Raw genomic sequence first — 12348 nt, forward strand, 5'->3', positions numbered from 1 at the left:
TGTGATGGCATTTGGAGGTGAGGCCATGAGGTCTCTTACAGAAGAGACCCTAGAGAGCTCCCCCACCCCCACCACCTTGTGGGGACACAGTGAGAAGACGGTCATCTGCCAACCAGGAATCAGGCACTCGAGAGGTGCTGACTCTGCCTATGCCTTGGTCTTGGACTTACCTGCCGCCAGAACCATGAGAAACAGATTCCTGTTGCTTAGAATCCAGTCTAAGAAGCCCAAACAGGCTATGATAAGCAGTATAGCCAGCAATTTCTTCCCAAATCTGACCTTGATCTGTGCTTCTTAGCTGAATCTCCTAGCCTTCCCCTGCTGGCAGCACGCCCCTCCCCCCACCAGATGCTCCTGCCAAATGGAGCCATGTCCCGGTCCCTGAGTGTGTGGGTCCTCTCTTACCTCTGCAACTGGGCCCCTCTGTCTTCACCCCTCTTCTTTCTCTTTTCCTTCTCCCTTCCTTCTTTTCCTTAAGCTTAATCAGCCTCCATGGGCCAGGTGCTATGCTAGTTTCTGTGATTAGAAAGATCTATAAGACTTTGCCTTTGTCACCATGTTTCTGTGTTCTGGGGGGGGACACTATGACCCCATCTTAAGTGTAGTTCAGTGTGAGAAGTGCTCTAACAGGCAGTTGCAAAGCCTGCCATGGTACCCCAGACTGGGAGGTGGCCAGTCCAGCTCACAGAGGAGCATCACTGGCACTGAGCTTTGATGAATAAATGGATTATGCTCCCCATGGGCTCCGGGTAGGGAGGAAGATGGAACATTCTGTCAGTGACAGGGAACGCCCAGCAGTCTTACAAGAATATTCTTCCATACAGTTCTTACAAGATTCGCACAGCGTGTGGTGTTGACGCTTGGCAAAGACGGATTGTTGCCCAGCACCTGCACAGATGGGGTTCAGAATTCATCGCCACCTGTATGGTCACCAGATGACATAGCTAAAGTGCTAGGTAGGGGTCTGATCGTTGGCTCAGATCCAACCAACAAATCAGTTTCTGTTGTAGAATTCTGAGTAAAATTTGTAACTGTAGACCAATAGCCAACTCTTAATATATTTTGTTCTTTAGCTTATTCTTGTACAGCTCTTCCTTTTGACGTTTCATAACAAATATAGTATCATCCTTTCACATCACGCAAAGCCAATATAACAACGGCAGTGCTGGGAATTTGCACAGCACCTTATTCCTCCTAAAGTTCTTTCCTGTGTTCTATCTCATTCAGTGTCTACAGATCTGTCAGTTAGGAAATTACTGGAATCTCTAATTAGAGATGAGGAGACTGACTCAGAGAAGCTGGAAGATGTGTGAGGTGGCTGGCAAGTGCAGGGATCAGATGAGAGTTCCAGGCTCTTNAATTCTTGTACAGCTCTTCCTTTTGACGTTTCATAACAAATATTGTATCCTTTCACATCACGCAAAGCCAATATAACAACGGCAGTGCTGGGAATTTGCACAGCACCTTATTCCTCCTAAAGTTCTTTCCTGTGTTCTATCTCATTCAGTGTCTACAGATCTGTCAGTTAGGAAATTACTGGAATCTCTAATTAGAGATGAGGAGACTGACTCAGAGAAGCTGGAAGATGTGTGAGGTGGCTGGCAAGTGCAGGGATCAGATGAGAGTTCCAGGCTCTTGTCTGCGAAAGCAGCGCTTTTCCAAGATGGAGCCCATTGTTTTTGCAAACGATGGAATCTGGTATCACAAGTAGGAAGAACCAGAGGATAGAGGTAAAAGAGGAGACATTTCACGTGTTCATATTTACCGGGAACATTGTACATGTGTATTCATTTTAGGCATCGTGTGTGTAGGTTGTGTTCATCAGAATCCTTTCGGTTATAAAGGGAGAGACAGATCAGCTCACTTAACTGATAAACCTGGTGGCTGAACAAGACTTCCTCTAGATCTGTTGCTCTGCCTGCCTCTGTGTTGGCTCTGTCGTTACTGAGGGTGGCTGGGTGATGGATCGGCTGCTTTAGTTTTATAGCCTACTGAACTAGCCACACCATGGAGGAAGTGTCCCTTTCCCAGATCTGGGGCTCATGGGCCTGTGCTGGATTATGGGTTCGGTGTGGGTCAAATTCTGGGCTCAAGGGTGCAGTATTCTCATTGGGAGGATGGGGTCCTTTTGTGAAGCAAAGGGGATCTGCGAGATTGGAGAGAAGAATCCTCTTCCCTCTGTCCTCTGGTCTCTCTTTACATCCACTTGTCTCTCAGAATCAGACTCTGCATGACTGGCAGGTCATCCGATATAACATTGAAAATTAGAGCTCAGTGGAGAGAGAGGGGATGTACGTGGGTGAGAGGCCAGAGAAGAGGGGACAGTGGCTCCAGGGCTCCCTGTACGGGTAAAGGTGTCCTGGGTGGGTGGCTCTCGGCTGAGTTGGGACCGAGAGTATATGAAGCTTGGTTGTGGATCATACCATTAAAAAGGATTAAACATCTTCTAAAACTCTGTAGACCAGTTGTGGAGATGATTATGCACTTTTCAAAGCTAGTCCTTCAATGAGACAAGCCCAAGTCAGGTGATGCTTGTGTGTCTGGTGGATGTGGGAAGGACTGTTAAATTGTGATCAACTTAAAACCTGTGAATCTGGAATTTAATGGGTTTTCCTTTTCGTTCTTTCTTTGGAAATCGCCATTAAAAAATCCCTTAGACTAATCCCCAAAAGAATACGAGCCTTCCCTGAATCTGGTGTCAGGGATATCAGAATTTGGCTTATGGATTTTTCTTCTCACTTCTTTGTGCTTGTCATCTTTCCTATTTTTATTATTTTATGACTCTGTGCTCCCTTCAAGCAAAGCTAAATGGCTTCCCTGCATAGTTAAGACATACAACACCGAGAATGTGCAGGATTATGTATCTTCTCATGTGCTCGGGGTTTGAGGGTTAGAAGGCTAATCCCATTCAGCATTTTCTGTGAAAGAAAAACAATGCGGTTTATTTGACCTTTTATTTATGGAAATAATAAGAGTTTTAGTATTTTTATAAATCTAGATGAAAATATGGAGAGAAAATTAAATAGTCTTAAGCTATAAGTGATGAGAGTGTTTAGATCTTTGTTTTTGTTGCCATTTGGGAATTTCTTTATTTTTTTCTTTTCAAGCTTTGCTGCGAAAAGGAAATTTTGTAGTAGCTTCAAGGACGATGATCCCTGAGAGAACTGAGTGTTTAAACACAGACATGACGCAACAAAAACAGTCATTCCATACTCAACTACGTGAACTTTTCAAATGTATACAGGAAGTTGCACTCAAGAATCGTGTTTTTAGTAGCCACTCTCAATGGTAGCTGTTAATTTAAGTGTTAATTTGAGCCCAGTGGTTATGAATGTAAAACGGGGATGATACGGGTCATCAAAAAGCTGTTTCCAAATGACTTGATATTTAGATTTTAGAGAAATAAGAAGAAAGTGATAGAACCGTTTCAGTCATCAGCGAGCAGAATATTTAACAGTTGTCATTATGCTAATAAAAGTAGATAGGGCCGGAGTAAGATTAAGCATTAGCTATTCCGGTCCCTTGAGGAAACTGTAAAATTCAGCCTCACTGGGTTGTAATTAGAAAAGAAGTGTATTTAAATACCGAAAAAAATCGTATGGACCTCGGCATGGACTATGCCAGGGACGTGTGCTTGAAGTCTTTTAATCTCTAGGTGTGGCCTCCTTTATAAATATTTCCATAAGCATTTATATACTTGACATTTGGCAGTATAGTGTTGGATAATCATATCCATCTGCTCTGCCTTACAAAACAGAATGAAAATGATTTGTAAAGACGGGGCTAGGAGTTGATAATTTTGTATGTCTTCTTCCTCCATCCTGCAGTGCAGGCTTAAAATGATGCTTCATCACTGGCAGGATGGGCCCGGGAGAACATCTATCTGTCTTTTCCCACATTTTTTTTTTTTTTTTTTTTGTGAGCAGTGGTACAAGTATTAATGGCAATAATAATAACTATTATGGAACACTTGCTTACTTGTTCAGAGCTAGGTGTAGGTCTTCATTTGATTTCATCTTTATGACTTACTAAATATGTTTTCATTTATTTTTGAAAATATGTTAAAAAATTTTTAATGTTTATTTATTTTTGAGAGAGAGAGAGAGACAGAGGATGACTGGGGGAAAGGCAGAAGAGAGGGAGACACAGAATCTGAAACAGGCTCCAGGCTCTGAGCTGTCGGCATAGAACCCGACACGGGGCTTGAACACACGAACCGTGAGATCATGACCTGAGCTGAAGTCCAGACACTTAACCAACTGAGTCACCCAGGAGCGCCCTTATGACTTATTAAATGGCATTATCTAAATATCGTTGCTGTTAATGCCATTTGACAGATGATATCACCGAAGCCCAGAGTGGTTAAGTGACTTGCCTGGGGTCACACAGTCAGTGGAATTGTTGGGATACAAACCAGGCAGTTGGGCCGTGTACCCTGCGGCCTCTCCCTCTGCCACCCGCTCTCTGGAGACACTGCTTCCAATTTTAGTGGCTTCTTGGACCCTGGCCTCTCCTGAGTGGGATGTGTGGTTCCTCTGCTGACGTTTCCTTTCCCTTCTTTCTTTCATTCTCCTCCCTTCTGTTAGGTCAAGTACAAAAGAGATTTTGAAGAAAGCAAAGGGAGGGGCTTCAGCATCGTTACAGACACTCCTGAACTACAGAGGCTGAAGAGGACTCAGGAGCAAATCAGTAACGTAGGTGTCTGTTCAGTGACTCGTATGTCGGGCTGAGATAATGAGGTTGGGACTTGGGAGGGTCCTTGCAAGTGTGCAAGTGGCTCTCATCGTGCTCGTAAAATACGCCAGGTTCAACTGGTGAACTCCGTCCGTTTGATTTCATCACGGTTGCCTAGAGCCTAATACTTTAATGGCAACGACTGTATTTCTGAATACATATTTAACTTATTTCATTAAAGTGACCTATGAAATACATTTACTATGTAAATCGATTTAATGAAAGAAATTGTGTGTTTAGAAATATAGTCCATTGCTATTAAAAGAGTTGTTATAATTTGGCATCTTATTCCATTTTTAATGGTTCTCAGCTTTGGCGTTTTTTCCAAAATAGGACTTTTTATAGGTAAATGTATCCACCTGACAGTCTGTTTCTCCTGTGGATAATTATACAGAAAATTTACGTATAAGGCTAAGTATCTTGAGCAGTCTTCTTTTGCTAATCATGTGCTTATAAGCTTTCACGCTTGAAACAAGATATTGGGCGAAATGATGTATTCCAACTAATTTCTGAAGCAGACATTTATGTGTGATGTTGCTGTGGATTTGAAAGCTGTGTCTCATTAAGTAATATATTTTTCTTGACCAAGAAAATTGACCGGAGCATCGGTTCCCAGCACAGTAGGGACCAAAAACTGTTAATTCCGTACTATGTAAAAGCTCATCTTCATTTCCTTAATTCACGCTTGTAATTATCTTTCTTCCAAAGTTTTATACAAAGTTTGTCAAAATGTATTTTTGTTTCAGAAAAAAAATCAATTCAGTGTTAGGTATCCAAGAGGAAATACGCATGAAAATCGACAAGTGTGTACATGATACAAAAGTATGCGCAAATCTGCAAGATTCATGCGTGTTTCATGAGAAATGCATCTTGTATATTACTTCCACTGAACTTTGTGCACCTAGAGGTCATAAATGATGGAGCCTTCATTTCCAGGAAACGTTTGATTAACAGATGGTTTAAACTCACTGATATTTGGCCATCATCATTACATAGAACAATTTGGAGACAGAACTGTAGTATAGAATTTGAGAAAGAATTTTCTTTGCGAAAAGCTAAAAAAGAGAATGATGTGATGTTTAAAAACTTCTTTAGGGAGTGAGAGGTAGCGAAGGAAACACTTTGTTTTGCCATATTCCCTAAGGTTTATTCATTGTTTGCTCTTTCAATGGACATTTTATTTCTGTAAGGACTTCTTTTCTTTAAAGAGAAACGGTTGCATTTTTAAGGATTCACGTCTTCTGTCCCCTCGTTCTTTTCCCCCATCCCGACAACCCACCGGTTGTGCGTTACTGCCCTCATCTTTTTTTCTTTTCATTCTTTCTTTAAATTAAAAAGTGAGTTTTGTTTTTCAAAACATGAGTTAGAGGTACACCACTGACAGTTACACAGAGTAATGTTTCTTTCTTTGGGTTATTTTTGGGGAACTTGAGAAAAAACAAACAAACCAAAAATAATACCGCACAAAGCAAAGTTATATCGTAAGTCACAAACTACCACAGAAATTGATTTCAAAAAGAACTAAACATTTCTACTTTAAGACATCCACGGGACAGCTAACATAAGGATTGCAGTCAATTCAAAGGTAAGCCCTTTAATTTATATTCAAATTAAGCCAATATTCATATTTAATAAGAAAAGAACTGATCATTTTACCAACCTTTATCATTAGCAGGATATACATTTTATTCAATACCTGAAGCTGTTTGCAGATCCATTCTTAATTACGCAAAAAACCCTTATAACACAGGTACGTATGAATCTGTATGTATCCTATACATAGTAGTGTATACAATGCCATTTGGATTAAGCCTATGATTTAGACAACACTGATTTGTAAAAGCATATAATTTAGACAACACTTTATTATTATTATTGTTATTTTGCAATTGTCTTATGTTAGCCCCTCTAATAATCTTCCAAGGAGTTCTAGTTCTTTTAGCCATGATGAGGCATAGTAATGTTTGAAGAGCAATAAAGAATATAGATATTCACATATTACCATTAGAGATTTACTCCTGAAGAAAGGAAACTGTTAAATATTCTGAGGTCTCATGAGTTTTTTATTCATTAACAAGGCTGCAACTTCATGAACTTTTTCCGTGACCTCACAGGGTTTTCCATATTACTCAAAGATCTTTTTTTTTTGCTCTAAGAAACTTGGGCTAATCTGAAAGGTGGTATTTTGGTTAGCCCAACTTTCCACATTACTTTCAGATAAACCCAAATACCGAAACATATGGGCCAAATCCAGATATATATTTTTGACAGTGGCCTTGACCATGTCTGTTTGGAGAGGGAAGGGGGTGAGAAAATGTCCAGACTGGTCTCCACCAGAATTTTCTTGCGGGGGGTGTTGGGATGAGCAGACTCATTCTGAAAATTATAAGGCATATGACACTCAAGCTACAGGTTTAATACAGGCTGATGTAGATGGGTTATTAAGTCAGGATCTTTGCAATCTTTATTTTTCCATTTGCTTCATTTTCCTTATTTGTGTTTACTTTTACTTACTTGTTTTACTCATTTCTATCTTTGAATATTGTATGGATCTTTCTAAGCTGCCTTTAATCCCTTTTGGTCTAAAGAAAGTAGAAAGACATAAAACTGAATTGAATGACACCTTTTAGGGGTTTTGGGTAATGTGTTGTGGATGAATGGGCATTTTTGATTGCTTGTGTCTGTATTGGTGTTATGAAATTTTCTCAGCCACTCTCATTCGTTTGTGCAGGATTTGAAATCATTTGGAAATACCCACTCAGTCTGCATCTGTTACTGAGATGTGGGCTAGAACACAACCCATAAATTTGAAATTGTGTGTAATGAAAGGGGCGAGTGTGGGTTTAGCCTTGACTTCTTTTTTTGGAGTCTGTAATGACAGCATATTCAATCTGGGAGATTTATTAAATGCTGCAATTTGAAATTCCTCTCTTATATTACTCACTTAGTATAGTGGCAGAAAGAATAAGAAAAGAGGCCAGGTTTCAGAATTTACTGAATGGTCAGAAAGAAACAGAATGGTATCTGAAACAACAACAACAACAACAACAAAATTCCAGAAAATTCCAGAAAATGCCTAATTGTGTCCTCCCACGCCCTGCCAAAGTCTAGGGCAGAAATTCAGAAAGGGCAGACATATATATACTAGGGTATATAGCTCCGCATTTTCTTTACTTCTTGATATTTTAGGGAAATGTTCTTCAAAGACAACGCACAGACTTGTATTGAAGAATACTGTGCCTCTGGACATTTTCAAAAACCTCGTTGTCTGCAGAGCTGTAGCTCATGTGGGTCATCGGAAAGGCGGTTTATAATTCAGGTGGTTACTGCCGTCAGGTGTATAAGCAGTGCATTCAGGGTACCTGCAGCAGAGTAGCAAGGCAGAGAATCACTGCTAACATCAAAAGGACCAGGTCCGGCCTTGAGAAGATTATTGATGTGTTTCATTCTGCCTGTTTACACACTCATTTGAGCTGCGCTTTTAATTAGCTGAGACAGTCTATAGATAAATTGTGAAATAAAATGGTAAAGTCCATCCCCAAGAGATATTTACAATCTTTGCGCTGTAGATAAAATCTAGATGTTTATTTTCTAATTTATTTTAGGTAATGGAGAAATCTATGGAGGGGAAATTAAAAAAAAAAAAAACACTCACAAAACCAGATGGACAGAATCCTGTATTTTACAGACTGACTGGTAAGTATACCATTATGTGATTTGTCAAGATTTGTGTCTGTCCTTGACCCACAGAGGAAATAGTGTGTGTGTGTGTGTGTGTGTGTGTGTGTGCGCACGCGCGCGCATGCAGTGTGCCTGTGTGTGTTGGCTTCAGTGGAAATCTTTAGAACACCCTTTCCTTAGATCACTGGCCCACAGACATTACAGACAATAATGTTTTCACCTGCTCTATATTCTTTCCCTTCCCCTGTCAGTATCTTCCATTTTGGTTATCTTTCCTGTTTCCTAAACATACCCTTTTTACTACAGTTTTCAACTTAGCATGCCCATTCATAAAATGTTCACTTGCTTCACAAGAAAAGCTAAGATTGAAGCCTTTTGAAAAAACATTGCAGAAAAAAGAGCCTCTCTGGGATTTGACATTGAAATGTAATTATTTTTAGCTTTTTGGATACAGCCACCTCATTTTTCATTGACTTCTTAGAATGCAAAATAAATTATGTGCCCATTAATCAGCTCACATAGATACTGATGATTTAGTTCCCNACACAGCAGAAAAAAAGAGCCTCTCTGGGATTTGACATTGAAATGTAATTATTTTTAGCTTTTTGGATACAGCCACCTCATTTTTCATTGACTTCTTAGAATGCAAAATAAATTATGTGCCCATTAATCAGCTCACATAGATACTGATGATTTAGTTCCCTGAGATTTTCTGAGTTAGCTTCAAAAATATTAGATTATTGGAGGTAAACACGGCCTAATAATTGAATAGCAGTGTCTATGGACTATTAAAATATTGGATTCAAAGTTAGGTTGAGTGTAAGGGTGAGCGTGAGGGTAGGGATGATTATCTAGGGATCTGGTCTCTGTTTGTAATTTAAATAAATCATTTTGACAGAGACTGACTGTGGCCATGTTCAGGCTGCTGACGGTGTGAAATTGAGTTGTACGGTGGACAGAAGACAAGCAGTCAAGAGAAATCCCCAAAGGCAAAATTTGTTATGTAATTGGGTCAACTCATGCATGAGAAACGCATGCTAATTGTAAACTGGTGGCAAAATTACAGTGTAAGAGGCAATTAGGTCTTATATGAACCCGAACAACGGATACAGAAGGATTTCTCTTTCTTCTTACATTCGGCAAACGTACAAAAATTGTTTCAAAGGCGAGGAAGGTAAAACTTAGACATTCAGTGTTGACAGAGAGTATTTGTTAATTTCGTTCCTTAAGCAAGAAGCATCACTGCTTTATGTGCCATGAAACATTTCTATGAAGCCTTCTGATTTTGAGTGGTAAAGTCTAATACACGAAGTAGTTGGAGAGGAGAATCGTATGGTGTTTTTGACATAACTCATAACCGGGTTGATTAACGCAGATGAAATAACAGAGATCGTTATTGGGTCAGTGGCTTAGATTTAAGCCTTCGAAGGCTAGTATTTTCACAGAGTGAATTTGTATGTCACTGTAATGGACTGTACCTTACCTCCAACTTCTCTGAGCTAGTAACTCCCATGTCTTCCTGAGTAAGAGCGGGTCAGTAGCATTATCTTTAGAGCGAAGATCAAATATGTCAAAGAAGGTGATAGGGCATTAGCACGTATTTTCCTTCTAATACCGAACACATGTATGCGTGCTTTATTTGTTTCAAAACACTTTGACAGCCCTGGTCTAATTAGATCCTCTGAACAACCTCTCCTCAGGGAAAGTATTTCTATAAGGAACGCTTAGACTTTCATGAGAAAAATGTACGGAAAATCACCTCTCAGTCCTTGCTCGTGTCCAAATCCGTGGTTTTCCTTACACCTGGTTTTGCTTTATTTTTCCACCTAGGGCAGAACTTCAAAGGTTGATCTCGTCTTTTTATCCTCTGGTTTTTCGCCACAGCCACTTAAAGAAACAAATACATCCCAGACCAGTAATTACTTGTGCATGGCAAGTACAAGGGTTGTGGCCGTAAAATGGCATTGTCTAAACTGGAGGTGGGGGAGGGTCCCCAGAGTAAAAGAATTAACACATAGGACTTTTTTTTTTTTTTTTTTGGAAACAGAGATTAACGATCCTGCAAACAATTTCTGAAGATCCTTCTTTAGTGAAATTCCTTTCCCCCATTCTTTGCCTTTCTCTTCCCCTCTGTTCACGGCCTTATCCTGCTTGAATTATTGCAGGACCTCCTAATTGGCCTTCTCTCCGTCCAGGCTCCTTCTGTAGCTTTTCCATTGTATCTTAAACACTGTCACCAGATGAGTCTTTCTAACCTCTCTTTCATCAAGACCCTAATTATGATTCACTAAATACTTCCCCGGGAGCTCCACTCCGCGTCGGACAAAGTCTAATCTCCAAAGCTCTTTCAGTCTGACTCTCTGGACCCTCCACGATCTGCCCCGAAATTACTTTTCCCCTTATCTTTCACTGCCTGTCAGTACCGTTCTTCCGTTTCTTTGAGGCCTGACTGACTTATTCTGTCCCCTTCTTTCGCATGCGTCACTCCTCTCGTTTGACACCATTTCACAGTGTCTGTAAATGACCCTGGACCCGCACTCAGACCCCAGTTACAGCCATCTTTCTCCTCTCCCAATCCCGACGGTGCTTTGTTCGATCGCGCCATCAGCTGTACCGTGCATCTCACAAATCACAGTCCACAGCGTGGTTTGAAGGAGCGTTTTCACTGGTTGTATGCTTTACTTCTCTAGCTTCATGAGGATGAAGGCCATCCACGTCTTTCTCAATTTATTGTTTGCATCTCTATACCTTTCTGGTCACATCCTTGGCCCTCCCTGTCTCTTGCTTGGGTTGTGGGATTAAGTCTCTAAGCCGCTCTTGCCTGCCACACTACCTCCTCTTATCCCTCCCAAGCCACTCTTTTGGCGGTTTCTTGCAAGTTCCTAAAATGCACATCTGATCATGTCAGTTTCTACCTTAAAATCTGTCTGTGGCTCCCTGCTGCCTCTGGGATGAAATGAGAAAACTGCAGCATGGACTGACACTATCTCTGGTTTATTGCCCGATGAGATCACCCGCCTGGGGGTCCCTCTTGAACCCACAGCCTTATGCTCTGGAAGGTTCCTTGCACCCTTTCCATATCCATCCTACGCCCAGAGCCTGCCTCCTGTTCCCTGGCCTTCCTCTTTCTCTTGGCACCCTGGCAGTCTCGTTCTGTAACTGCATGGTGAGTTCTCTTCTTCCTGAACTGAACTCTATGAAGATTCAGGCTTTTTCTCTGTCACCCCAGGGCTTAACACGAGCAACATTTGATAAGTGGATGAATTCACCTCTTGGCCCAACGTATCTTCTTCCCAAGGCTTCTCACTGTGCCCAAGGCTGCCAGTTCCCGGATGGCCTACCCAGGACTGATCACCCATTTTGATACTTTGACCAGTGAATCCCTCCCAGTCTTCTGTGACTTTTGTCATACAGTGGAGATTAGCAGATTATTACAAGGGGTTCTAATATTTCTAGATCTATTTTAATCAAAGCTTCTCTTTTAAGGTCTGTGTAGATACATATCCATTTTCTTCCTTAAAACTCCCAGATCCTTCATTCCATCATTCTGTAGCACAGTGAAGTTGCCTTATAAATACTTACTCAGGAAATGACTGAATTCTTTTTCTTTTTAATGTTTATTTATTTTTGAGAGAGAAGGCACGCCTGAGGGAGGAGCAGAGAGAGAGGGAGATAAAGAATCTGAAATAGGCTTCATGCTGTCAGCACAGAGCCTAAGGCGGAGCTCGAACTCACGAATTGTGAGATCATTACCTGTGCCAAAGTAGACACTTAAAGTTAAGACACTTAACCAACTGAGCCACCCAGGTGCCCCATGACTGAATTCTTTTAAGGGTATTATTTCCTCAAGTTTTTTTTTTCTTTTTTCTTTTTCAGAAGAGTCTGCCTTACCATCCACCTCTCAGTCTAAGCAAATAAAATCTTACCTAGGAT

At 40.8% G+C, this 12348-nt stretch overlaps 1 protein-coding gene across 1 annotated transcript in view; it reads left to right on the top strand.

The window, feature by feature from the left end:
* LOC144238602 (LIM zinc-binding domain-containing Nebulette-like) overlaps positions 1–12348 on the top strand; it is a 217911-nt gene that overhangs the window by 186424 nt on the left and 19139 nt on the right. The window contains exon 4 of the mRNA XM_077772448.1: positions 4587–4694. Coding sequence (XP_077628574.1) covers positions 4587–4694 — 108 coding nt within the window. The remainder of the gene's footprint in view (positions 1–4586; positions 4695–12348) is intronic.

This window comes from Crocuta crocuta, unplaced genomic scaffold (assembly GCF_008692635.1).
Source record: "Crocuta crocuta isolate KB4526 unplaced genomic scaffold, BGI_CrCroc_1.0 scaffold96, whole genome shotgun sequence".
Lineage (NCBI taxonomy): Eukaryota > Metazoa > Chordata > Mammalia > Carnivora > Hyaenidae > Crocuta > Crocuta crocuta.